Source organism: Gavia stellata, chromosome 2 (genome assembly GCF_030936135.1).
Source record: "Gavia stellata isolate bGavSte3 chromosome 2, bGavSte3.hap2, whole genome shotgun sequence".
Classification (NCBI taxonomy): domain Eukaryota; kingdom Metazoa; phylum Chordata; class Aves; order Gaviiformes; family Gaviidae; genus Gavia; species Gavia stellata.
The window spans coordinates 139,986-166,819 of record NC_082595.1 but is presented as its reverse complement, the minus strand read 5'-3'; the positions used below and the strand labels follow the sequence as shown (position 1 = coordinate 166,819).

General features: G+C 37.7%; 2 protein-coding genes across 3 annotated transcripts in view; one reads left to right on the top strand and one right to left on the bottom strand.

Moving 5' to 3' along the window:
- The window catches only part of RAB3GAP2 (RAB3 GTPase activating non-catalytic protein subunit 2), a 50,514-nt gene extending 41,436 nt beyond the window's left edge, over window positions 1-9,078 (top strand). For both annotated transcript variants that reach the window (XM_059834936.1, XM_059834930.1), the window contains exons 28-35: window positions 613-683; window positions 2,745-2,780; window positions 3,355-3,429; window positions 3,669-3,887; window positions 5,620-5,709; window positions 5,794-6,012; window positions 6,702-6,860; window positions 7,149-9,078. In XM_059834936.1, the coding sequence (XP_059690919.1) occupies window positions 613-683; window positions 2,745-2,780; window positions 3,355-3,429; window positions 3,669-3,887; window positions 5,620-5,709; window positions 5,794-6,012; window positions 6,702-6,860; window positions 7,149-7,295 (1,016 nt within the window). In that variant the 3' untranslated portion in view covers window positions 7,296-9,078. The remainder of the gene's footprint in view (window positions 1-612; window positions 684-2,744; window positions 2,781-3,354; window positions 3,430-3,668; window positions 3,888-5,619; window positions 5,710-5,793; window positions 6,013-6,701; window positions 6,861-7,148) is intronic.
- Window positions 9,079-9,299: 221 nt separating this feature from the next.
- IARS2 (isoleucyl-tRNA synthetase 2, mitochondrial) overlaps window positions 9,300-26,834 on the bottom strand; it is a 28,905-nt gene continuing 11,370 nt past the window's right edge. The window contains exons 13-23 of the mRNA XM_059835867.1: window positions 21,716-21,818; window positions 21,009-21,102; window positions 15,526-15,634; window positions 14,619-14,721; window positions 13,513-13,638; window positions 12,985-13,116; window positions 12,209-12,315; window positions 11,167-11,312; window positions 10,812-11,002; window positions 9,803-9,947; window positions 9,300-9,667 (exon numbers count right to left, since the gene is read on the bottom strand). Of these exons, the coding sequence (XP_059691850.1) occupies window positions 9,516-9,667; window positions 9,803-9,947; window positions 10,812-11,002; window positions 11,167-11,312; window positions 12,209-12,315; window positions 12,985-13,116; window positions 13,513-13,638; window positions 14,619-14,721; window positions 15,526-15,634; window positions 21,009-21,102; window positions 21,716-21,818 (1,408 nt within the window). The 3' untranslated portion in view covers window positions 9,300-9,515. The remainder of the gene's footprint in view (window positions 9,668-9,802; window positions 9,948-10,811; window positions 11,003-11,166; window positions 11,313-12,208; window positions 12,316-12,984; window positions 13,117-13,512; window positions 13,639-14,618; window positions 14,722-15,525; window positions 15,635-21,008; window positions 21,103-21,715; window positions 21,819-26,834) is intronic.

The following is a 26,834-nucleotide window of genomic DNA, read 5'->3' as shown; positions in this document are numbered from 1 at the left end:
CTGCAGACATTCAAGCTTTTGTTTTTCGTGTTGAAACTGAGTTTCTATCAGAACCATGAAAATAAGCTGGTTAGATGAAGTTAATGTGTTTAATGAAAAACATTCTAAAATAAAATTGCTCTGAAACTATTTTTTATTTGTATTTAAATAGTAGCACATGCTTCTTGGCAGTCAATTACTTTTCAGGTATTTCATGCATTTCTTGATACTCTCTCTTAGTGAATGTGATGACAGTTGTCTTTTTTGTAGACTATTTATGTATGCAAATAAGGTGCACTCTATGCCTAGAGTATTAGTCTTAAACATCTTCATGCTTACCACCAAAGTTTCTGTGTACCTACAATGTTTAAGCCAGTCTGCATAATATAATAATTTTAATGAATGATTCATTGCACTTCTGACTGTAGTGGATCACCAAGGTAGTCTCCTCCTGAGAAATCCGAAATCTAAAGTCCAAGTATAAAGCTGTGAGGATAACTCATAATTCCTTCTTGTTTCATTCACCATGTTTTTTTAATTCCCCCACCCCCATTAAAGGAATGGCTTTTCACTCCCTACTTCTAAGATCTCTTTTCTATTCACTTGGAGTTGACAAGTTTGCGATTGTTCTAGGTATTGCTCTGATGATGTGGAATACATTCATAGTAAAAAGGCTTTCTTCTGCTACATATCTAATGGACAAGGTGAGTGTGTATTGTGACAGTATTTTTGAGGCTGAATTTTTATTATTAACTGAAAAGTGAAACTAGTATTTTTAAACCATTGTTTTGGGTTTTTTAAATAAGTTTGGAATATCTTTAAGCATCAAAAAACCCCTGCTTATTTGGTTTATTATTTAGCTAACTTTTGGAATTGATGAAGGAATGCATATTTTAAAATATCATATCTGTGGAGTGATCAGCTTTAATAGCTGATCAGCACTGACTGATGTGTACTGAAGATTTATGAGCAGTGTTAGCTTGTAGTTGCTAAATAAAAAGTGTTTGAAACTATATATGTTTGCATATATAAAATTTTACGTTAGAAAACAATAAATAACTTAGTGTTTTCTCTGTGCCTGTTTCCTGTTAAGTTATTGCCATGGAACTTTCAGGTTCCCACAAGCAGCAGCTTTTCCTAATGTCGTGGTCCAAGTTTTGCACGTATGAGCTCTTATTCTGCAAAACGCAGACCATTTTGCGGATGTTGTTGAGTGTTTTTAACTATTGCTACCATTGTAAATTAGCTTCTGTTCTAGTGTGCAGCTTGTTTGCTGTGAGTTTAGCAGTCTTTTGTCCCTGCTAAATGTCAAATTTTTTCATGCTTATAAACATGCAGTGGATCTATTTACTGGAAGACAATTCTGTTTAGGACTGCAAGACAGTTTAGGAAGAGTACTGCTAGTAAGTGATAGATCTGTTTAAATTGTGTAAGGGGAATCTGCCTGTTCATTTACTGGATGTAGAGTAACAGCTAAGTGTTTTTCAGCATAAAAGTCCAGATGCAGAGAGAGAAGTGTTGATGGTGATTTAAAAAAAAAAAAAAAAAAAACAACACAAACCCCACAAGAATTTGCTGTATTGTCTTTTTTCCTTTTCCTTTGCTCCTCTCATTTTCCGCTTTAGCTTTTTGTTTAGCTCTGTAAAAATTGGAGAATATCGTCTTCCTTTCAGCAAATAGGTTCAGTTGTATACAGTTGTAGTAGGTGTTTCTTCTGCAAAAACTCTTTTCCAGTTTTTCTGCATGCCTTTATGTAAATCCACTATGATTACTTCTGCCTAGATTAACACCCGCAGGAGAAGAGATAAATGTTTTTTATTAACTAATTGGTTTTCACAGATCTGTTACCTCAAACAAATATCATGTAATAACAAATGTTGCTAACTTTTAATAGTAATTTATGTATGTTTGAAAGCTGGGAATTAGTCCTTAGGTTTTTTATTATAGAAGCAGTAGCACAACTGATCTCTCACCAACTTCCAGAAAAATACAGTTTCCAAATCTGTTGGCGCTTAATCAGTCCCAAAATTGACAGCTGAAAGATGTCTTGAATTCAGGCTTTGAAACAGCATGATGGATCACTTGACTTTGAGTTTAAATAATCCAGTAATTCAGGACCCTGGAATCTCACGTCAGCTGTTGTTTAGATTCTGCCATGATGTTGTAATCATTACTTTTATTTTTTGTGCTGTGGAAGAGAGAACTTCCACTTACGTGTGTGTGCTTCATCATGTGCAGCATGTGATTCAATTTGTAGAAACGGGACCTCATAGTAACATTCCTAAACAGGATATGATTGAGATGTCTCTTCTGAAGAATTCAGATAGGCAAAGCATGGAAACCATGTAATAACTTTTTTATCAGACCTTCTCCATCTCAATGAATATGCTGGAGCATTCACTTTTCCTTTCTTCTTCCCTTGTTCCCTAGTGTTTCTTTCTAAGACCACACTTGGTATTGCAGCTCTAGTTCTGTAGTCTAGAAATTTTTTTAGCTGCCTTTGAGATTTGAAGGAGGACCGTAGGGCCTTATTTCTAATCCTAGACTATAAGAAGGATGAACTAAATATGGGCATCAGTGATGTTCATTGGAGTTGTATGATCTGTAGCAAATCTTTTGTTGACAGCAAGCTATGCAATGTGTTGCATTATGTAGCTGTAATGAACTGTTTTTTAGTTTTATATTACAATAGTAATAAAAGGTTAAACTGTGATATCCTGTGATGAAAACTTTTTAATTGTGCTGAAATATTTTTTTTAAAACAGGTTGGAAAAGCTCCAAAGGACAGATTATGCAGACGGGCAAGTAATACTACTTTCATCTAAATGAGAAGAAATAAATAAAAATGCCTTAATTTTAATACTAGTTTGTGATTTTTTTTGAAAGTTTCAGAAAAATTCAAAATGCAGCCCTAGAGAAATTTTTATGAACTTTAAGAAATGGAAATTAATATTTATCTGACAAAGCAAATTAGAACAGTAGTATAACTTTGAATATTATAGAAGGTAGACTTGAGACCATAACATGACAAATTACTATTATTTTTCATGAGTAATTTCTTTAGTTAAAACTTTTTTGGAAGACAACTGATATGCTCAGAAAATGAAATTTACTAGATGTGATTACCTGAGGAATCCAGTCTTCTTTAGAGAAACAGTATTGTAAATGGCTACATTTAGCTTTATTCCTATTTTTCCCCTGTTATTTCTAATTCTTTGTTGTACTTCAGTGAATATTTGTGTACATTTAATAGGTTAATAAACTGAGCTTAACAATGTGTTTTATGTCAACAACTGTCTTCTCAAACATACGGAGCTAATAAAAGCCTGTTTCAATTCCAACTGAAACAATTTAAATCATACTGTTTGTTAACAGGACGTAGGTATGAGTGACACAGCAATGACCGCTTTTCTTGGCTGCTGTTCAGATCTTCTGCAAACGTTGTTAGAGGTAAATTTTTATTCTTCCCGTAGAAAGTAAGGAACTAATTGATTTAAATTTAATTTTAAAGAATAAGGCTATACTATTTTCTGTACCGTTCAGACAAATATTAATGAACTTCTAGACAATATGAAATTTTCTTTTCAATTTCACTGCAGAGAACTTGTGATTAAAGCTGTGTCTCTTGCATAGAAGGCCAATATAGAAGACATTTTGTGTGTGACTACTTTTCTGTGTTGCTCTGACAGGCTGACGTTAGTAGCGATGAAATGCAGGCTCCTGTCTTAGATACTGAAGATGCTTGGGTGTCAGTAGAAGGACCAGTATCGATAGTAGAACTAGCCCTTGAGCAGAAACGCATTCACTACCCACTTGTTGAACACCAGTTTGTGTTATGTACTATCTTGTACGCCATCATGAGGTTTTCTCTGAAGAGCGTGAAGCCTCTTTCTCTGTTTGATAGCAAGGTATGTCTTTTGAAAGCGTGTGTGCATGCATCTTAATATTGCTATCCTTCCTCTTGGTCTCTATAATATATGCTGGCTTTCACTCTTTAAACAGTTCATGTGTAATTTTATTAAAGATATTTAGTTCACTGTGGTGCATTAATGAAGCTGTCACCATAATTGAGGCTGAGACCCAAACTTGATGCTTCTCCTTATGAATAAGAGATTTGTAGTGACCTCAGATGCATGAAAACCAGCTCCTTAAAAATTAGCTGGCCTAAAAATACTGCATGGTAAGCACACTGGATGACAGGTTTTTCTAGATGATTTGAGAAGCGCCAGATTAGAGAAAAACATAAATATTTAAGGTCAGAAATTTTATGTTAGTGTCAGTGCTGTATCCATTATTGCTGGTGATTATACCAGAATTCTGAGCATCTCGAAGAGAATAAACAGCTTGTCATTTAACACATATAAACCACTTAAATGCAGTGACTTCTTTTTTTTAAATGCAGTATATCTCCAATCAGAGCTTAACCCTGATACAAAACAGGTACCACAAATTGAGCTTTCCTCCTCCTAGCTTTACTGCACTGCAATTCTAGAAAAATTTAAACACAAAGTACTGGTGTAGACAGTCATTTAATTCCTGCTGTGGAGAAAATTATTTAGTCCTGTAATACTGTGCAGATTTTTTCTTAATGATTTACTGGAATTTTATAAATGCAGAATATTACTCTCCATTTGCCACAGGTTCTTGTCGGTGTGCAAGCTCTGATAAAGCAGTTGGGTCTGGTTTTAGCATTTTACCATAGATCAAATTCCATTGGTCTTATGCCTTTTTTCTTTTTGCTTATCTGTTAGCAGAAAGCATTATATTACCTTTTGTCATTTAAGAATGCATATTACATCTCGAGTAAAATCAGATCCTGTTCCTGTGCCTCCTTTCTTTTACATACAACTATTATTCTCAGCTGCTGCCTTTTTGCCTTCGTTCACTCAAGATTTCCATTTGTTCTGTGAGCTTTATGAGAGAATTTCTAACAGGTGTTTAGAGAATCTTGGCTGATGACTGAAAAAGTGCTTAAAAGTTTCAAAGACCATATATTACCTTATTTCTGACAAGAGAAGTTACTATCTAGATGTACACATTCATCACTGTCTTTTAACAGGCATTTTTTTGTACCAGTTTCCCTACTCCCTGTGTTAGTACGGAGCAGGACTGCCAGAGATGTGGGGCATTGAGTATGTCACTGCTGGAGCATGGTGGGCTGAATCAAGGGCTACCATGTGCCATCGTTCAGGGGTTTACCTGAAATTTGATTAATCTGTAGTTCAACAGACCTTGAAATTAAGCGGTGTCAACTGTATCAATAGGTAATAGAAAAAGTGTATTTTGTATCACTAGTTTGCATTTCTTCCTACATATTATGCTTGGTGTGTTGGTTTAGAGCCAGGCACCAGGGAATATATCCAAACTTCAGCTCCAGCTGGTAGTATATCAGCTACCTAGCTTAGTAGGCAGGTAGTTTAAAGTTTGAAAGCAAATCCTTGACATGTTATGATTGCATGAACAAAAGTTTGGTTTGTTCTGTGGCTTTAACTTAGCATATTAATTTTTGTCCTCAAAGACAAATAGAAGATGCAGCACAAATTAAATGTAAAAAATAAGTAGGCGCCTTAGTATTGGATCAAAATGGATTACTTGTATTCCCCTGTATCTCTGAGGCCTCTCTTTGGTTCTCTGTTTCAGGGCAAAAATGCATTTTTCAAAGACCTTACTTCAATTCAGCTGCTACCTAGTGGGGATATGGATTCAAATGTGTTATCCATACGACAACAGGTAGGTATAAGTTTTGTACTGAAAGTTCTTAAACTTCTAATATTTCAAATAATACTGAAGTAACCTGCAATTTTTGTTTCCAAGTTCTTGGTCAAAGTTGTGAGTGCAGCGGTTCAAACACTATGTTCATCACAAAAGGCCAAAGAAGTCTCGGAAGAAGAATTGTTTCCTTTTGAAAAGGGGAAGAATTGGCCATCTTTGGCTGTGGACCTGGCTCAGTATCTTCAAATCTCTGAGGATGTGGTCAAAAGGCATTATGTCTGTGAACTGTATAGTTATGGGCTGGATCATCTTGGTGAAGAGGTAATAACAGCTTTTAACGATTTTAAATCAATACAGCATTATATCAGATACTCTGCTAAAACTACTTTTTCACTTACTTAAGATGCCTGGAAGGGTTAGGCAAGTATTATCAGGCTCAAAAAATCCCCAGGCTGAAAAAGTCAGAGGCTGGAAAAGTACTTTTTCAAGACCAGTAATTACCCTAATTTTTCCTTCTTCCCAACAAGAATCTGTGTAGAGCAACTAGTGGAAACGTGATAGGGAGTTATACTACTGGTCTAAACTAGTACAGCTGTTTTTATTTTAGTATATTTGATAGTTTCAGGCATCTGCTTTTTTGCCTGTAATCTCTTCTTTTAGGAAAAGTTTACCAGTCCTTGGACAAGAAATCCTTTACTTTCTTGAGGGGAAAAGCAAAGGAGATAATATGGAGGTTAGAAATATGTTGAACTGTAAAACAGATCTCGTGCTCATGCTCATCACTGTGTAAAGCACAGAGTAGTTCTCTGCCTTTGTTCACTCTTCTGCTGTTCTGAAGCTTTTAATAACGTGCTTTATTACAGTAACAGATAACACAAGAAACAGTCTCAAAACTATTTGTCCTTGTAGTATTGAGAAGCTTCTTTTTGATACAGCTTTTCAAGCCTCCAGATAAGTGAGCTGTGTTACGCTGAAATGGTTTCTAGTTCCTTATATTTTTCTATTTTCAGGCCTTTCTTCAGGTGACTGACAGAGAAGTGCTTGCATCACAGCTGCTCATACTGGCTGGACAGAGACTGGCCTTTGCTTTACTTCACGTGCAGACAAAGGAGGGTATGGAACTCCTCGCTAGGCTTCCTCCAACCCTATGTACTTGGCTCAAAGCTATGGTAAGTTAAGCTCGATTTAGGGAACAGGTTGATTTTTAGAAGCTTCTGTTCACCAAGACAGAGATTACATCTGAATGGTCCTTTCTTACTAATGGAAACAAGAATTTGTTCTCATTTTTTCTGGTGCTAGTTCTGTTTCATGAAGGGTAAAGCAGCTTCATGGGTCAAAGCATCAGCTTAACTGAGTTAATAATCCTTAGTAATCTGTTTTATACAAGTTCAGGAGGGCTTATATGCAGATGATTATCTGTAAAACTACTCTAATGCTGTGTTTATTCTTTTATGTAGGACCCCCAGGAACTTCAAAATGTAGACGTGCCAATTGCAACAACAGCTAAACTAGTTAACAAAGTCATAGAGCACTTACCGGAGAATCATGGGCAGTATAGCCTTGCCTTGAACCTGATAGAGGCTGTAGAAGCCATCTCATCATGACGTTCTTGATTAGCGCAGTTCTGCTATATGGTGGTATAATGCATGATTTCACACAATGAGGCTGAACTTTACAGAAAGAAACTTCTGTGTGGCTCTTTGTTTAACAACGAAAAGAACAATGCTCCCCATCCCAGAATTTCGGAAGGCAATTTAAAATTGGAGTATATCTTAAATTCTGCACTAGTACAAAGATGTTTAGTTTCTAGTACACTTGTCTGTATCTGAAATGCTTTGTTATTTATTTCTGACTTGAGTGCTTTTTGCGGTAGTCTAAATCGGGTATATTTGGCAGCGGTTTTAGTCTATTTACAAAATCACATCTTGTGAAATTCTGTATTTCATGCTGGCAGTAACTGCTGCGGTTTCAATGTTCCATGTATGATTTGTTTTTCAAAACAAGCTCTAGAATTACACCCGAGAAAAACTTCAGTCTCTGAAGTTACCATGTAAAGCCAATACTGCTTTTCTAGAAGCTAGAGCTGGCATTGGGGTTGCGCCTTGTAATTGCATTATACATGACAATGATGACTGCACTAGACATGATGAAACGTGCTGGGGCCTTATGCAAAGGGTGAACAGCCCACATTAGAAGCAGCTTGGGAAGGAGAATCCAGTTCTCCAGACACAAATATGGACTCATCGTTTAGTCATGATCTCCCAGTATTGTCTCTAGGGTGCTGGGCTTCAGCTAAAACTGGATTTACATCCCTCTCGTTTATTATTAAGCTCTGCTGAGTTTAAGTAGGTCAAGGAATGTCTTACAGTAAGATTGTTCCCCCATCTTACCACTGTAGAAGATGTAGTATGCTATAAATCTCTGCATATGTTAACTTGTAGTCAGAAACTGCTTCAATAGTTGACCCAACTTCACTGAAGATCTATAGTACTGAGTACTTTAGCCTTAAAAACCCCACTATTATTTATGGTACCTACAGGGAATCATATAGTGAGTATCTTCACTATTGGAGTGGTATTAAACATGATTATCTTGCATCAGTTAGTACTGCTTACTTTCTACCTAAAGGGAGCCAGGAGAGAAAAATTAAATTTGTGTAAACTGTTTTTTTGTCTTGAAGTCAGCTGAAAGTACTAGCTCCATCCTGTAGCCTGTTCATAGTATTCTGCCTTGCTGGAGACAGAATTTGGTCTTTTGTTCTGAAGTATGTGCTGCTGTCATCTAAGGGTTAGACTCCCCTTAAAAAAAAAAGGTTATGTAGGTGGCTTGTTCTACACAGCCTCCTTCACCTGTTCAACAGCCCCAGTTCCTAATTACTGCACTTCAGTGGAGCGGATGAAGTCGTCTTGAAAAGTTTTGATACTAAATGTTTGGCTTCCTACAGTGGTATGAGATCAGACAGAGTAAAGAATAGTAAGAATAAGGGGCCAGCCCTGGTCTATGTTTTAGGTACTTCTATACTGACTTCCATAACTGAGGTTAAAACAGCTGTAGGGGAAAAATGGAAGGTGGCAAGATTGTACAGGTGATTTGACTTTACCACCTCACCTGACAGCACTTCAAACTTCTGCAGAAATGGGTATGCTAGAGATTTGGTCATCATGGAACCCAAGGACAACCAAACATGTCTCTTAGTTGCATTACATTCCTGTATCCTGGTACAGCTGTGTAAAGAATTTTACTGTAACTGAGTATCACGTCAGAGCTGACACACTACACCAATCAAATCTGTAATGTATTGTAAGTAAATACTCTGTATATAGTGCTATTTTGTGTCTAATTTGCTGTGGATTTGTGTAAATTGATTAAATAAAATTTGAGATTTCACTGTGTCTTTTCCTTTTCAGGGAATGGTGGTCACCACCTTTTCTTCTGTTCTGTTTTACAAGAGACACCCTGCCAGAGAGAGGACTGGTTCTCTGGGTTTCTGTGGAACTACCTGCTGACAGTGTAAAAATTAAACAGTAGCTGTTTTATGGTGGAGTCTCACTTAAACGAAAGTGAACTTTGAAAGAGCAGAGGTTGCTAAAAACAAGTAAATCAGTCAGTTATTTTGAACCACCCTTTTTATTAAGCTGAAAAGTGATATACACAAGTAGGTATATACATACACATAAGGTTGCCCCCAAGACACATGATAATTCTGCTCAGGCTGGGGCTTAAACATCTGCTTCTGCAAGCTTCAGTACCCAGACCTGGTTAGCCACTGCTTTTGTATACCTCACTACTGACTTTGGAGCAGCTTGTACAGAGGCATTTCATCCTCACGTGCGCCCTTTTCCAGCAATGACTTTCAGGCACCGTGGGCAAGGAGTGCTTGAGGAATCGGAAGTGTATCTCCTGCAGCGAGGGCATTTTGCTTTGGCAATTGGTAGGGCTATAACTTTATATGAAGATTCTTCACAGATATCACCACCTGTTAAAGAAAGCATTATTACTGAGATGGTGTAGGTGTAGTTCAGTTCTACATATGAAACAACAACAAAGTATGCTGCAGTGCAGAAAAGAAGCAGTTGCTCACACAGTAGCATGGCTGGACTAGTTCTCTTACCTTCCAAGTTAATCAGAAAGGTCCCTTTGATGATGTTTGCATCTGTAGGTGTTTCTTTAGGTAGCTCACTCAGCAGCGTTGTCTGAGAAGCCATCATTATTTCATTCAGCTGTGAGTCACTAGAAGTTTCTTCAGCCTGCAGTGCCTAGGGAAGAGAGTTAATTTTCAGACTTGCAACCTGTTTTTTGTTCCTCAGCATCCTCCTCCTAGAAAATGCTAAAGCAAAAGTAGAATTACCATGTATGTGATGGCAACAGCAGTCATAGCCTTGTCCTGAAGAGAGCACAGGTTTGTTTACACACAGATGTGTGCCTGTGTGTGTCTAAATATATACATATATATATATATATAAAATTGTGTTTAAAAGGATGCTGCATTAGGAAGAGTGCTGCCACCAGGCTGAAGGAAGCGATCCTTCGTTGCTACTCAGCAGTGGTGAGACACATCTGCAGTGCTAGGTCCAGTTCTGAGCTCCCCAGTGGGAGAGATGTGAACTTACTTACAGTGCAAGTCCAGCAAAGGGCCACAAAGATGATGGACTGGAGCATCTCTTTTATGAAGAGAGGCTGACAGTAAACTGCTCAGCCCAGAGAAGAGAAGGCTCAGGGGCATCTTATTAATGTATATAAATACCTGATGGGAGGGTGTAAAGAAGATGGAGCCAGGTGCTTTCAGTGGTGCCCAGTGACAGGACAAGAGGCAACAGACAATTTGAAAGAGGGAATTCCAAGAAAACACAAAAGCACTTTTTTACTGTGAGGGTGGTTAAACACCAGAGAGGTTGGAGTCTCCATCCTCAGAAGAATTCAGAACCCAACGGGACACAATCCTGGGCAACCTGCTCTAGCTGACCCTGCCTGAGGAAGGGGCTTGCACTGTACAATCTCCAGCAGTCCCTTCCAACCTCAACTACTCTGTGATTTTTCTGGCAAGTACAAAGCAGAAGAAAGTTTTTACAGAAATTAGTATTTTTTGCACAGACAACACTATTCTTAGTTGCATCTTTTACCTCCATTAATTCAAACAGTAATCCAGGCTCAATTACAATGATGACTTCATATTCCAAAGCATTCCTGCCAGAGATGGACCCAAGGAAGGAGTCTCTCATTGCACATGCACCTTCTATTGCTTCCTCAATGCCAGGCTTTTTCCATGCTGAGCTTGCATTAATCCAGCCAGTACGAAACACACCCTCTGAGTCTTGAAAACAAAGCAAACAAAGGATTTTAAAATTTAGTGTCTTTCTAGTCAAGTGTTTATCAAATGAATAAAGAAGAATGGCACATCTCCGTATTTGCATTCCTTTTAACTGTGCGATTAAACAGTGCACTAAAAGAATTCCTTAGAAATTATACATGCTTTACCTTTCTTACAAGGAAGGTGCTGGAAAACCTCCTCTGCCAAGTGAGGAAGAATTGGTGCAAAGGATCGGACTACTATGTCTAAAGCCTCTGCTAGCACAGTTTGACACGAACGACGCTTAGGATCTTTTTCTTCTTCACAATAGAGCCTGCAAGACAGAGGTGAAAGCTGGGAAGTATCCGTACATTCACGTTACTGTTACTGCTCAAGAGCCATACTTTCAGGACTGCCACTGAAAGCACAGAAGTCTGAGGTAGCTTGCCTTTCTAAGGAAAGCTTTTCTTAATTGCCCTTCCCAGGCAAGCACAGTGGTGTAGATACAAGACCATTTGCGTATGCAGCCACATTTTCTCATAGGAAAGGAGATTTTGTACATGGCATCTTAGTTTGCTTCATTTGTGCAGAAGAGCATCTTTCCTTGGGGAAGTGAGGCTGCAGCTCTGTTGGCCCTTTGTTCTGGTTCATCTATAAAATTTAGCATTAGGGCTTTTTTCTTTTTTCCCCCCTTTACTTACATTCTGGAAACTAAAGATCAGTAAAACCCCCGATCAGTGTAACCCCCTACCTCCTTCCCCCATGAAACAAAGGTATCAGTCACATCCTTAGGATTCTTTAACTGTTTTTTAGATCAGTAAAAGACATTAGGTTGCCCAGATGATAAGTGCTAGAAGCCCTTCCCCCTGCCTTCCCAAATCCAGATGCACACACTTCTAGGTACAAATACAGATCCAAGAATCTTATCTTTCTTTAAAACTTTATTCAGTTTTAAATGCATATGGTTGCCTACCTTTCAAAATGATTCAGTACCCCAGTGGACAGAATATAGAAGCACACTGATGACAAAAATAATACTCAGCTGAAAGCAGCTGAGCTTTCACCTGTGTGCTTTAGTGCACTAAAGCATAAGACATAACCGTGAAATGTTCTCAGAGATATCTGTATTCACCCAGGATTCGCCTGGAATGTTACTACTGATTAGTTGTAAAAAACCAAGCTGATTAACTTGGTTTTTCCCTTTTATAAGGCAGCAGTAATGAACTTTACCTGTCTTTGATTATGCTGAAATAAAAGTTAGACAAGTTTCTGGAACAGAATGCTTGCAGTAATCGAACAACTTTGCTATAATCGTATTCTTTGTATGCTTCTGTAACCTGGGAGAGGGAGCAGAGAGAAATAAGAACAGTGTGTCAATTTTCATCACATGGCATACAATGACAACCCCGATGGACCTGAACTTACAGAAACTGTTAATGAGTGACACAAAGTCTGGGAGAATCTTTTATTTAAAAGGTGGTTGGAGAGGGGAAAAAAAAAAAGTTAATTCAGTTAACAATTAATTAGGACAAAGAAATAATTTCAATTCAAATTTGAGGGGAGAGGACAGGGGGAACCCCAGAAAATATGCCCATACTTTCTCCTTCAGCAGAATGGTTCTGAGTGACAGAAATTACTACATTTTGGACTGCATCAGATTTCCAAAGCTCTAGAAGTTTTTGGGTCTAGATAGAATATCTCTCTGGACAGAATATCCTATTCTAACTATTTCTAAAGACTTCTAATTTCAGGCCTTGGGCAGGGGGTGAGTGGGAAAAAATGGTCGATGTCAAAACCGAGTTAAGAATGATAAAAACAAAGCCTTCCTCTCAAAAGTTGAAACGGGCTTATGGGAGTGCACATCATTGAATCAAAGAAACCTTTGCAGTCATCATTTGCCTACTTGACACATACTCTTTACTCATACACTTAAAGACTTTTCCCTGGAGGGTATAACCAATGAAAAACATTATACATGCATTCATCTAAATACTATTTACCCCTACCTTGCTGCCATAATCTTGCAATAAATGCAGCATGTATTGATCTACTATGTACATCTCTGAAGCAGGGATGGAATCGGTTTTTGGATTGAAGCCAGCCATGTTGCCCAGCATGAAGCGTAGTGTGTTCCGAAGCTAGGAACAAACCAGAAAAATTAAACATTAATGGTCTGCACTTTATAGAATATTATCATTTTGTGTTTCATCTGATGAATTAACTGAAGTTGGCTGTTTTTCAAAATAATTGTTTGAATAGTTACAAAAGCATCATGAAGCACATATGCCAAAACGACCTATAGAAAAGTAAAGACTGGCTATTACCGAAGCATGCTGCAAAAACTAATCTTTTCCTTAGTACGCTTTACTATTTGATCCACAGATGCAAAAAGCAGCAGTACCTACCTAAATGAGTTTGGAAAAGCTTTCTTCAGTCTAAAGATTGAAAAGCTTTGCAACGAATTCTACTCGATCAACTAAATATAAAGAGGACCTGTCATTAGAATGAAGAGTGTTAGCAGATTTTGCTCGTACCTTGTTGATATCATCTCTTGCAGCATTGAGTACAACAGGCCCAATCAGCACCTCAGTAAAAACATTCGATTCTGCCACCCACCAGCGAAGAACATCGGCACCGTATGGAGGGTCCTTGGTGTGATCCTAAGTAGAGGCAGAAAGGCACACCAGTAAAACTGCTGGGGGTCCTGCAGCACAGTGAGCAGTGCAATTACGTGTTGTCAGTGCTGTGAACATACCTGTAAATGCGCCCAGAAGGCCGCTGTAGTTGGAGGCCTTCACCCTCTTTTAGCAAGATTTACTGTTAAGCCAGGGCTACAATATAGACTCGCAGCAGTCTGTGTACAGGCAATGCTAGAACTCAGGTAAGTTGAGATAATGAACTCATCTCACAGCCTTGAGCCCCCTTAACATTAAAATAGCAATCTTAGTATCTAAAAACTACATACTTTTTCCCTTCAGATTGTTTTCCACCCTGAAAATGGCATCTCTCCTTTTTGAAAGAATAGAAACTGTTGTGTGTTTTATTGATCAGATAAGCAAGTCTTTGTAAGGATTGATTCTTTTGTCTAGAGAGTTGCAAAATCTGCCTAGGAGACTCAGAAAGAGCAACAGCAGGACTGGGGAGGGATAAAAATTCAGAGCACCACCTGCAGTGCAACCTCCCTGCCCATGGAATGAAGCAAGTTCCCAGAGTCAATAAACAGCCCAGGCTGAGAGCAGTCAGACTGCTGGGCTGCAACCGCTGCTCTGAGTGCTAGGCCCAGCTTGCACGTTTCAATCAATTTGAATCAATTTATTTTTAATCCCCACTCCCCCACCCCGGTCATTCCATCAACAGTGTTCCCAAGTAAAAAGGAACCATTCCACACAAACTATACAATGTATTTTCTTTCCTCTTAACACAGAACAATTTTTTTTCTTTTTAGGCACTACGGCCGAAGCACAACTCAAGGTTTTTACTCCAGCCAAGTAGAATTGCAATGTAGCCAAAGTCTTTAGAAAAGCTTTACAGAGTTCCACAAGACAGCTGTTGAGAGAAAAACATGCCACAAGACAGCTGCAGAATCTGGTAGTGAAAAATCGTAACTAGCAATTCTAAGAAACTCAAGGGTTTGACTTACTTCGCCTCCATTGATTACTACATCAGGGTCCACCACATTGCCAATAGATTTAGACATCTTCTCCCCTTTCTCACCAAGAGTAAATCCATGAACTACCAGAGTCCTGAAGAAGAAAACTCAGCGAAAATAAAATCCCAGGGAAAAAAAAAAAATCTATGTTAAGCATAGATTTCTAATGAGGATATTCCTAAGTGAAAACATACAGAAATCCTCTCTTTTGGTCAGCCCGAGGCTTCATCTGTACAGTTCAATCAACCATGAATATGTTGTACTACCATTTGAGAGTACACACATCTTTATTTTCCTTATTTCATTTTGCCATGTGAGCAACAGATTGTTTGCAGATATCCATGGGACACGTATTTCAGATGAATTAAAGACTAAAGTATTATTTACTCTTTAAGCCAATACATTTCCCAAAATTGCACAGCCTACTTGCAACTGACCCGCACTACCCTTCCTTGTGCTTTTCACCTTTGAGGGGACAAACAGTATGTCACAGCTCCAGTATAAGACATGCACACAGTGCTTCTGAATTCCTTACAGCCTAATGCTCAATTCACAAGTCAATAATCTTAGGGATTTTCATACTACACCTCCCATAATAATCCCTTTGGTTATGGGAGTGGGAAAGATGGCGAAAGAACAGACCTGTATCTGAAAATGTAATAGGATATACCTAAATGACTGAGAAAGAAAACATCTATTAAAATTATGATGGAAAAAATTTAAACAATAAATCCATTACAATCTAATCTGAGAAAAACTTTATACTGAAAATGTAAGAACATAAATCAGATACTTAGTAATGGCTTGATTTCTCTTAGTTATACACTACTGTCCACACTAGCAAAAGCCTGGTATTTAATAAATGAACTAGCAACGTGTCTGCAATTCACACACTTACTTATATGGTGCTTTTTTCCTTGCTGCCGCACTGGTTAATAGAGAGGATTGAAACCAACCTCCCAGCTGGTCTTTTCCTTCAAGGTATGTATCTGCTCTTTGCTCTGCACCTTAAAAACCAGAAGATTTTGTTTAAAATATCAGCCTGTATCTTCAAACCATAAACACACTTAACAGAAAACCTCTGAAACTGATTAGTAAAACTTATTCTGCTCTTTAAGCCCATTAGATAAGTTACTTTTATAAATGGTGTATGAACATGATACAAATGATTCGTTAGTATCACAATTTTTTTTTAAATCCAAGACTCACTGAACTCTGAAATTTAACACATAAGCTTGCTTTGCCCCAAACAGAATAATAAATTATGAAAACAGAAGCTATCACACTCAGAGCACTTTCCTAAACAAACTGAAGGACCCAAGAAAAAGATCACATACTTTGGAATTAATAAAAAAAAAAATGCTACAACCCGAAACTTCAGCAGTTGGGAATTACTCAGGATACAAATCACAGATGTAATGTGCCTGACTAGCCTGTGTAAGGCATCAGGTATTTTCAGAGGAGACCAGGAAGCTTTGGCAGTGACTGCAGCTCACCTGTGACAGAATTTACATTTCTGGTCACTGCTGTTCCAGGAAGCTTAAAAATTTCGGGAAAGGGTTAGGATAACATGGGAAAGAGAAAGCCTGTTGCGGGACAGAGGGGTCTGGAGGAGCCTGGCTTGTGTAGCTTATCCAGGTGAAGGCTGAGTGGAAATATTATTTCCTATAAATACAAAAAAAGAGGAATGCTAGAGAAGAACAACCGGAGTCCTGCTGGCATCAAAGAAAAAAGGGGCTACAAGGCACATAGACTGGGTGTTAGCCGACTGCACATTCAAAGCAGAAGAGCAAATCCCGCTTTCCCACAGGGTTGGAAGAGGGCAGCAAAGTTTTAATGGCTTTACTGGTGGAATTCAGTCGCTGTACAGAAAGGTAGAAGACTTGTTGACTCAAGGAACAATCCCAGACAGGTCACCAGAGTGAGAACAGGATAAGGTGGAGCACAGCAGAACATGCAAGTCAAAGCCTACAAATGTGCAAATTTATACACATATTTGGCAGGAATTTAGTTTTTATTCTAAAAGGTGGTGGTGTAATTTTCCAGATATTCAGACAAAAGTTTCTCTACTCAGTTTTTATCTACTAGCTCCTTTTATCCTCTTCCTAGGACCCCTGAGACAATGCTTCTTTCTGCTGCGGACACACGTGATTTATTTGTTTAACTTAATGGAAGTTTCGATATTTAGATCCATCCTGCAATAAAAGGAAGTTTAACATTACAAAGGTCAAGGCCATACAGTTCCAGCTAGCACAGGAAAAATGTGTGGGTGGATGTTATGGTTTTTAACACATTTGTTTATTCCTTCAAGAATATCTACAAAGAGTTTGGGTTTTAAAAGTAGAATAAGTAGGGATCAACCTTTGTATTAACAGACTGCAAAAACACTTGTGAGAACAGGATAAAAAAAGAGAGAATATTTGTGGTAAGGAAGAAAACAACAGTGGAAAATCTGTAACACCACATTTGTTATTTACAACTAGTTTACTAGCCACTGGTTTTAGAGAAGTGAACTTTTCCTGGAAATGCCAGTAGTTACAACCTAGAAAAGGATTTAAACAAACAACTGATTGCAGAAAAGACCACCGCATTTGCTGTTTGACAGGAACTAGTACATCTGGCAGGCTGGCTAATGTAGCTTACAACGTTAATGGAGGCCTGAACATTTTGTCTCTGTAAAATACAAACAGGGGGTTGGCACATACAAAGCCTGCCTTTTAAGTGCAGGGGTAGCTCCCCTGCCTCAGTTTCATTAAAGTTGCAATAGTTATATATAAATTAATTAGAACAGTGCGCACGTATTTTTGTAAACGGAAGAGTATGTCCGACAACCCAGAAGAGACTTTTCAGTTGTTTATTTTACACTGAGGTATAGTACATAGGTCATTAAAGAGAATTACAATTTATGATCCCTCTGGTTTAGATTTCAAGATTCCATATCTTTGATCTCACAGACTTTGACTTTTAGATTAAACGTATTGTATTTTAATGCCAGGAATGAACCAGCTAAGATAAATTCAAGTCTCTCAGTCAGCACAAAAGTTTAAACACTTAGATAGGCAAGTTGTAAAATAATCACATTCATTCAGTTAAATATTAGCCAATAAGATAGGGAAAAAAGTTACGATGTTGAAAACTACCATCACTGCGATACAAAACTATGGGTAAAAAGCTGCGTGACTTTTACCAATGGCATATCACATCGCAATAGAGTCCGGTGTGCATTTTTTTATGAAATATTTCAAAAAACAATAATCTCAAGGTGTAATGCAGATGGCACTCTGCCCATAAGGAAAATGTCAAGACTACGAGAATTTTAAAACAGAAAAGAACTCTCTAAAACGGATACTCCAAAGACAGCTACTGAAATAACCACTATCAAATGGCTGAACACAAACTGAACTTCAAAGCAAAATAAGCAAAAAGTCCTAGGCACCAGAGCATTGACTATTCAAAATTAGCAAATGCTTTTGAACTAAATTTTGCTTTTACCACTCCTTTTCGAAGGCAGTATATTAACGCTCTTCTACCTCACAGCAGTACTGTGAAAATAAAATTATTCATGTATGAAGCATTCAGACTTAAATTTTAACATTGCATAAAAGAATATGGAAAGAGTTCTTTCAAAAAATATTTAAGGCATGTGTAGCAAGAAAGAACCAGGATTAGATAGCACAACAATAAACTGTCCAGTGAAAACAGCGTTAGGCAAACAGAGCATTAACGAAGCAAACAGTATCCCCAGAAAACTTCAGCAGCAGTGGGTTTTTGAGGGCACGTTGCACTTGTGGACCTGCTCTCAATGGTGCAAGGAATTAGTATTTATTTTACACACAATCTAGTTGTAACTGTACGTTTTTGGTTTTGTGACTATGGCAGCTGAATCTTTGGATCTTGGTGTGTAAGTTGCACCTTCCTACCTGCCACGCTGCTGATCTAGAAGGGTTTGGTTTATTTGCCATTTAGCTAGAAGTGGTGCCTTTGACACACCTCGGCTGGAAAAAGGAAGCCAACCGTAACTCAATGAAAAAAAAGCAACTTTAAGTCACTTCTGTCAGAACTACGCCCTGCCTCTGGCAGGAAATGCAGTACGGCAAGCGTTAGAAATACGACTGTATCCATGCAACCTATGATTTACGCCATTGAATTAGCTGTCAGTGAGCAATTCCTTTAACCTGTTCCAAAACCTCGTATCGCAGAATCTCTCTCCTCTTCTTCGTCCCCACCCCCTTCCCAATCTGCCATATCATTCAGATATCCAGTTGTTCTTCTCTGCCATCGTTCAAAGGGATGAATTTTATAAGTGCTGCATCTCATTTAATAAGCTCGGACACAGCCAGTTCAAATCCAGTGAAAACTCAGGCCTAAGTTCCCCAAGTTGCACGGACATCGAAGAGAACGACTTATTTTTGTGAGACTGGAACTGGCAGGGAAATCTGTAACGCTGTTTACTCCTGCTGGTTACTAACAGACAGATCATTGATTTATAATTTTCAGTAACTTGAGTTCATGGTAGAGTGAAACAATTATAAACATTAGTCTCACAGTTTTAGACATCTATTATATCCTCCAGTTGCCCTGAAATTAACTCATGTGCTGCGAAAGAACCACTGCCATGCATGACACTGTCATCAAAAGGCAAGCAGTAACTGCTGTTATCACTGATCTCCTACTACAAAATTAACAGGTAGCACTTTACAGGTAGCACGCCAGCTCCCACATGGCTCTCTGCTTTTGTGCGTTTAAGCCATGGGAAGATCTTCTTTCTGTTGTGACATTCTCCAAGCAATTTTGGATTTCTCTGTGGGTTTCATCCATTTTTCCCCAAGAGTACTTTGGAAAAGAATCCCATCAGGTATCGTATTTGTAAGCCTTGCCAATTATTTTTATTGACATAGGAAGAAATTCTGCATAAAGTTTTAAAAGCTGGAGCATATTCAGAAATACAAGACAAAACTATTAATTCAACAACTTCTCTTGCAAAGTGCATTTTTCATAAAGGGTAAATTAAAACAGTAATTTCATATGAAACACTGAGACTGTACTTCCACTTCTGGCAGTGGCTGGGAGCCTCAGTTACATAGGAAAAAGGTTAATGCAACTTTTGTGTCATTTCTGAAGATAAAGAGGCTTACAGGATCACACTGCTTGTTAGTCCTTGCCCCAACTTTTGAACCAGTAGGGCCACTCCAGTCATGTCAGACAGCAAAAGAAGATGCCTTACACACACCAAGTTGCATGAAAATTGGTGACTAGATAGAGAAGAGGAACTTTTAATGGTTCCATGAAAGAAGTCTGTACTGTGAAAGACCCAACATTTATTAGACATTACAGAATCCATACAGGAGCCTTACACAAATTAACAGTGAAGCAAGAGTCTTGATTCTGCTATTCCTTATTAAACACGATCTCTTTCCTCTACACAGGATTAGAGGTAGTTTTTGCACACTGAGGTGTTAAGCCCTTAAAGAATGTAAGTATGTGTAACTGTGCACAGAAAATACCATTACTTTGTTAGACCTTTCAAAACCAAACCAGAAACATTTTTAAAGACTATGAACTTTAATATATGTAAAGGTCTTCTAGAAAATGAATGTTTGCTGATGGTACTGTTACCTGACCACGTTGCTAAGAAATAAAACCTCTGGTACTAACGAGCTTTATAATTCAACGAGATTGTTATCACACAATTGTGTACTGAGGGTTTAAAGTCCAACAGACTTGATGTATGGGACCAGACTCCTCCTTTAGAAAGGACTCCTGACTTTGGCCTATCCTCCAGGCAAACAGTGTATATTTTATATATTTTTATATATCCGCTACCTGCTGAGTAGCAACTACTGGCAGTAGGAGCTATAAATAACATACAGCAAGTATAAATATTTTAAGCCACGATATACTGCTTTAGTTACTGAAAGTAATCAGAAGTGAGAAAATACACCTACGCTGCTAAAATTATAAAACTTAGATTTCAGCAGCTGCTCTCCATTTTGTTCTGCTTCAAAGAGTATACACAAGCACAAAGTAAAATTTGTTAACTGAAAATAATTTAAGAGTTACCAACTAGCAGTGAAGTACCTTGGCCATTTGTGTCATGAAACTTCTATACTCAAAACAAATACATTCTGAATAGAAGATATGCCACATAGCAGAATCAGTCAGAATACAGTATTAGAAAAATCTCAACTTCAACTATGCCAAAAATGAGTTTGCCAACATTACCTTACCTTTACAAGCAAAAGGAGCTTTACAAGAGGTTGCAACCAGCTTGCTGCTGGAATAATCTAACTCAGTTTTGCTGGTATCAACACCATCGCACAAAACAGTTGTATTTTGTTCTCCAAGTATTTTAAAGGAAAGATCAACATATTAATTCTGTACCTTCCAAAACATGAGCCCAGGAAGTTCCACTGTCAAACCAGATGTCTAGGACATCCTGTCCCTTGACATAATCCAAAACATCATGACCACCAGCCTAATGGAAAAACAATTATTAAATAATGCAAATAGAATACTCTGTATCATCAATGCTTTCCAAAGCTAGAAATAAAGTAGATTTGGTTTCTGGACCAGTTTTGTACAGGGTCTGCTACTAACTTTGTGAGTGAACACAAAATTTAGGTAATTTTTCACAATAGTTTTCAGATACTGATGAAAACTCAGAACAAGGAAAAATTACCAAAAAACCTGAGATAGCAGAGTAACACTACAGTTTGTTTGTGTGCTAGCTTAAGAACACAACTATTAAAGGAACAATAGAAAGTTAGGAAGAACTAAATTAAAATTTTAATCTATTTTAATGACAAAGACTTAATAAATATTTGGGTTCATGATTTGGTTAATTAGGATGTCACTGTCTTCCTGAACTAAAATGAGGAGGATGGAGATCTCTGCCCTGAATTAATGGCACAAATCTGACTATGTATTTTGCTGTACACAGATCTCACTTCCGGAATATTCCTTTCATAGGATACCTTCTCATGAAGGTACAAGATTGAAAAGGATCATGGGAATATATGAAGGTTTTATGTTACTTCCCATCACTGAACTGTCTCAAGCACCTTCTATATTTGAAGTAAAAAAAATACCTTCGCTACAGCCTCTTTGGATAGTAGTTGTTCAATAGGAAGGGTCCACCATGCATCTGTTCCTTGCTGCTCCACTATTTTGATGACATCTGTGATAGTTTCACTGGGTTAGAAGGAAAAAAGGCGTTCATGAATTGACGAGCTAATCATACCTTTCTACAAGTATCCCAGAACCAATGCGGTGAGATATACTGATAAAGTGATCAAGCTATTCAAACCTGTGATTTTCCATCTTCTAATCCAGACAAGACTCCACAAAGCTTTCTCCCTGTATTAAAAAGATTTCCTACTTTTGTCCACCAAGATGGGTAGGGTTATGTAAAACCTGGACATACAGAAACCCCCATGTATTCCAAACAGCTTTTTCTGAAAATACTCAATAACTGAGCACTCAAAAAAGATGCCAGCGGCTTGAAAACTTCCAAAATACATTTCACTTGCTATTTCTTGACCTTAGATTTACAGGAACTAAACAACTATTTCCCAAAAAAGTATTTGCTCTTCTTGACAACAGGCTTCTTTTCTCCACGGAATAAAGAGACCTTGAGAACTCACATGGAAATGGAGATTTAGGAAAAGGCAGCATTTCGAATAACATACATATTAGACCTCCATTTGCCTGGATTCCTCCTTTTAAGCAATATATTTTTAAATGGTAAGAAACATATATATATATAAAAAAATCCCAATAATGTGGGAAACTGAAACTTCTGTAGTCAGTAGAGGAGTGATCTAAACAATCATTCAGCATACACTCTGAAGGCAATATATGAGTTCATACGGTATAGCACCAGCCAGGACAAAGGTCCTGAAATAAAGAGATACTACAGAAATAAGAAAATCAACAAAGCATTTTTTCTGATGTGAACAAGTAACGTAACCACAAGGCATGCAGTTCTGTACCCTATTTATGACACATTCAATCGATGTCCCCAGTAGGTAAGGCTATGCGGAATTGATTTTTAGTATCATTTAATGCCAAGTCTATACATAAATTAAGATAGCTTAAAAAAATAAAACAAACCCCACATACTTTGTCTTGCTGACTCACACACCACTTACCAAAGAGGTGATTTTTAAAACATCTGCTGTATTTAAGGAGTACAGCAGATGATCATGACCTGCCAACTTCAAACTACAACCGCTGTGTTACCCAATCCACCAGAGATTAGTTTTTAACTTGAGAAATGAAGATTTAATCAGTTAATTATCTTCTTGACACAGTATTATGAAAGGGGAAAAAGTAAAATAATGATCTGGCATAATTATCTTGAAAACACAAAAAGCAGATGATCTAACTTCTTTAGTGTCATCACTCAGTTTTGTATTTGGATTTCAGCACAGTATTTTTTCTGCACTGCTAATAAGCTGAGCTACATCACTACATTTAGTGGACTCTTACACATGGAGTTTAAGCATGAAACCCCACGTTCTCCAAGAAGATGTAGAACAAATTATTAATTACATGACATGAGGTACAACAGTAAGAAGAAAATGCAGTTTTGCTCTTGATTGTGGGAATAAAATTGCAATGATAGACCAACTGTTTTGTATTAATCAATCAATCATCAGTTAATCAATTTACTTTTCAAGGTAAATTCCTGTAGAACATCCCAGCAGGTCTTCTGGAGAGAAAACCCACTAACCAGTAACACTCAAGGCAATAGCCAGCTAGCATACCATCGCCATTCTTACCCTTTCAGGCTAGAATGAATATCATTCACCTTCCAGTTTAATGACGATAGGACACAATTTATGGCTTTGTAATATATCTGCTAACATTTTTCCTGGTAAAACAACATTTAGGAGCTCTGGTTCTGAATGATGTCTTTTCCTTTCAGAAATATTTGTACAGAGGCCTATTTGCCTATACTTCCAGTTGTGAAGTGTTACTTCTCCAAGACAAAAGCAAACAACAACTCCAGTCCTGGTAGATTCCTGGCAGATAGCTGTTAAGTATCCCTTACGTCTTGCCTCCGTCAGGCTAAATCTTGACATTCAGAAAGTGCTCAGGAAAAAAAGTCAAATAAGCCAAGGAGAAGTTTGTTTGTCTCAGCCCAGACTAAACTATTCCACTGAATTTGTCTCTCTCCTGCAGGGTCAGTACCTTCCACTGAAGAGGTTGGCTTTACACCCAGACCTTCAGTGATGACACAGACCATAGCACCTGGGAACATTTTAGAAAAAGCAATACACAACATTATTTTCCACTCCTTGCCAGCAGAAGGCTCCATCTTTGATTCTTCTCAAATACACTATTGGTGTATTTTTAAAGGCAATTATGGATAACTAGCTGTCTTCAGGTGAGTATTTCAAGAGCACTCTCCACAGTCTCGATGCCTTCCTGTTACTGGCCAAGTCTTACCCATGGAAGTCACCAGAAGACAGAGTAGCTAAATTAAAAAGAGGATGATTTAGCCTAAAATGTGCTTACTACCACATAAAATGCTAGTGCATGTTGAGTGATTCATGGAAGAAGTAATTCAATGCTCAACTAATGGCTCTGGCATCAAATTAGACCCAGAAATTTTTTCTAATCAAGAATCATACACATTACTAGCATAGAAAAGCTACCAGCATGCCCTATAAAGCAAGCTTAGTTCCTGTTTAAATTTTCTACTTGTCTTCTGCATAACTTTTCCATATTGCAAATACACTTCAGTGGAAGGACATAAACCCTAGAGATGAATTAATTTTCAACCTATACATTTGTAAAGCATCCAACAGGTATTTGATGACATCAGTGCTTGTAGGGATTTTTAAAAAGGTGATAAATCCAGCTACAGAGCAAAACTAACAGCTACCTTGGACAACATGTAGGAATATACTCTTAACAAACAACGTTTTCCAGCAACTGTCTGGATTCAGTTTGATGACAGCAGAAATCTCAGCTTGTCAGATGTTCTAAGCTTTAAGTAAAGGAGATACAGCCTTAAGTGCCACCAGTTTTCTGACATTGCAACTGTTAATTGCAATGACATTTCCCCTCAATGGAAGAGATAATGATTAAGGTCAGGCCTATCGCACAAATATTTGGAGAAATTAACAAGGGGGGGACCTGAAATACTGTGTCAGTGCAAACTGTATTACCTGTGGTGAGGATGAACCGTTCTCCTTTCCATCGGAGGCAGGGGGAAGGACAAAGAGGAAATAAAACCTTGCTATCAATCTCCCTTGGGAAACCATCATAAAATGACTGCCCTCATTTACAGTAACTAAGTATTGCCAATGCCATACAACAGTTGTCTACCATTATAGATACACCATTACTACAAAACATACTATAGACTAACCTTTTACGAAGTGTATTGCTATGCAACATAAAGGCTTATATTGTTAATATATGAAGGGCAGAATTATTTTAAAGACACATTTTCGTGACACGTGAACTAACAGGTATGATTATGCTACAGATCAAGTTTTCAGACAACTAAAAGAAGGTCAGATTTGTGTTATGAATCACTTACAAGAAATAAAGAGTCAATGACTGTGAAGTCAACTTATTATTGACCAATATTCTCAAAATCCTGTCATAGTTTCACATCATTCAAAACATTTTAGCAGTGCAAGTTTTTTTTCATTATATTCCATTTCCCTACGGAATGAAACTGAACATTAACAGTCAAGTATTTTATAAGAGGAGATAGTTAAGACCAAAGATTTCCAAGATACCATTTCACCAAATACTTTTTCCTCCTACAGTCTGAAAAATCCAAGACAAACCAACCAACCCCCCCAGCCCCGTTCCTCTAATCTTTTTCCAGGATCCTTATGATTAACTATTACCAGAAAGAGAGAGAAATTACTATATTTAAGGTATCTGTGTTGTAAGGAAGAAGATTTTTGCGAAGTACTTTTATGTAAGGTGCAAGTGAAAACCACCTTTCTCAAGTAACTACTCATCACTTTATAATCTATGGGCTTCAATGTGAGCATGATAATTCACCGAGGTAGCAATAAACACCATTGTAAAACTTTGCCCTGTATTCATACACTATCTAGAAGGACCTGCATTACGTGTCACTCGCTACGTTTTAACACTGAAACCCCTACGGCAATTCACGCTACCACGACACCAGCCAATCACTCTGAAGTCTGATATTGATTATGCTGAACGCTTATTTAATGTGTTAACAGAAATTAGGCAGCATTAAGATATAGTCAGAAGGAGGAGAATGCAGTGCCTGATGTTCTCCCGACCTCTTTTCAAACAACAGCAAAGAGGGCAAGTTATCTTTTTTTACGTGAACGTTGATACTGCAGCAGTAAGTATTTAGGTTACGGTAAGTTGCTATTGCTTACAAGTCACTGAAATGTCTTAATATTTTAAGAAGCAAATTAGATCGCAGGGTAGATCTACTTCAAAAACAGGTTGGGGTTTTCTTTGTCAGAAATTTAAGTTACTTGTTAATCAAAGTCACAGAGAAAGGGACAAAAGTTCTCAGGCATTAGAATAATTTTTGCAATAGTGCTTACTGTTACCAACACCTGAACAGTGAATTTGTAAAGAAGTTATCACATGAAGTCAGATTAATGTATGTATCTCTCATTTATTACCTGGTCTGAGCTACCACTGGAAATACAAATCTCTCATTTTACTTTTGGAGTTCTTTCTCTCTTTTCTTACACGAGTTACAGAATTTCCTAGAATCACAATGTTTCCTCTCAAAATCTATTAAATTTTCAAAGTTGACAATCAGTATGAGCATTTATTTGTGCATGTATTATATTTAAAGTCTTTTTTCTCCACTTGTGCAGAAAAATCAGAAAGAATCTCACTGAAAATTACAATAATGAAAAAGTGTTCTCTCTTTTCTCTCTCTCATATAGGGTTTTGTAATTTTATAATAATTTTTTAATTCCTACAATATGATGTGATATATTCTACATAAAGAATCTAATAATCAGTAGCGTATTAAATTTATAACCATAGATAACAGTGTCATACAATCAAATGCCTTTTAGGGGCTATGGGGAGGCCACAGCAGCAAACAGGAAGACTCATGGAGATCTTGCATCAAACTTGTTGCGCACAAGATTACAATCTAGCTCTTGGCTTTCAAGTTAGAAAGACAGGATTGTTGGTGTGGGAAAAAGATACTCTGTTAGAGACGAGCAG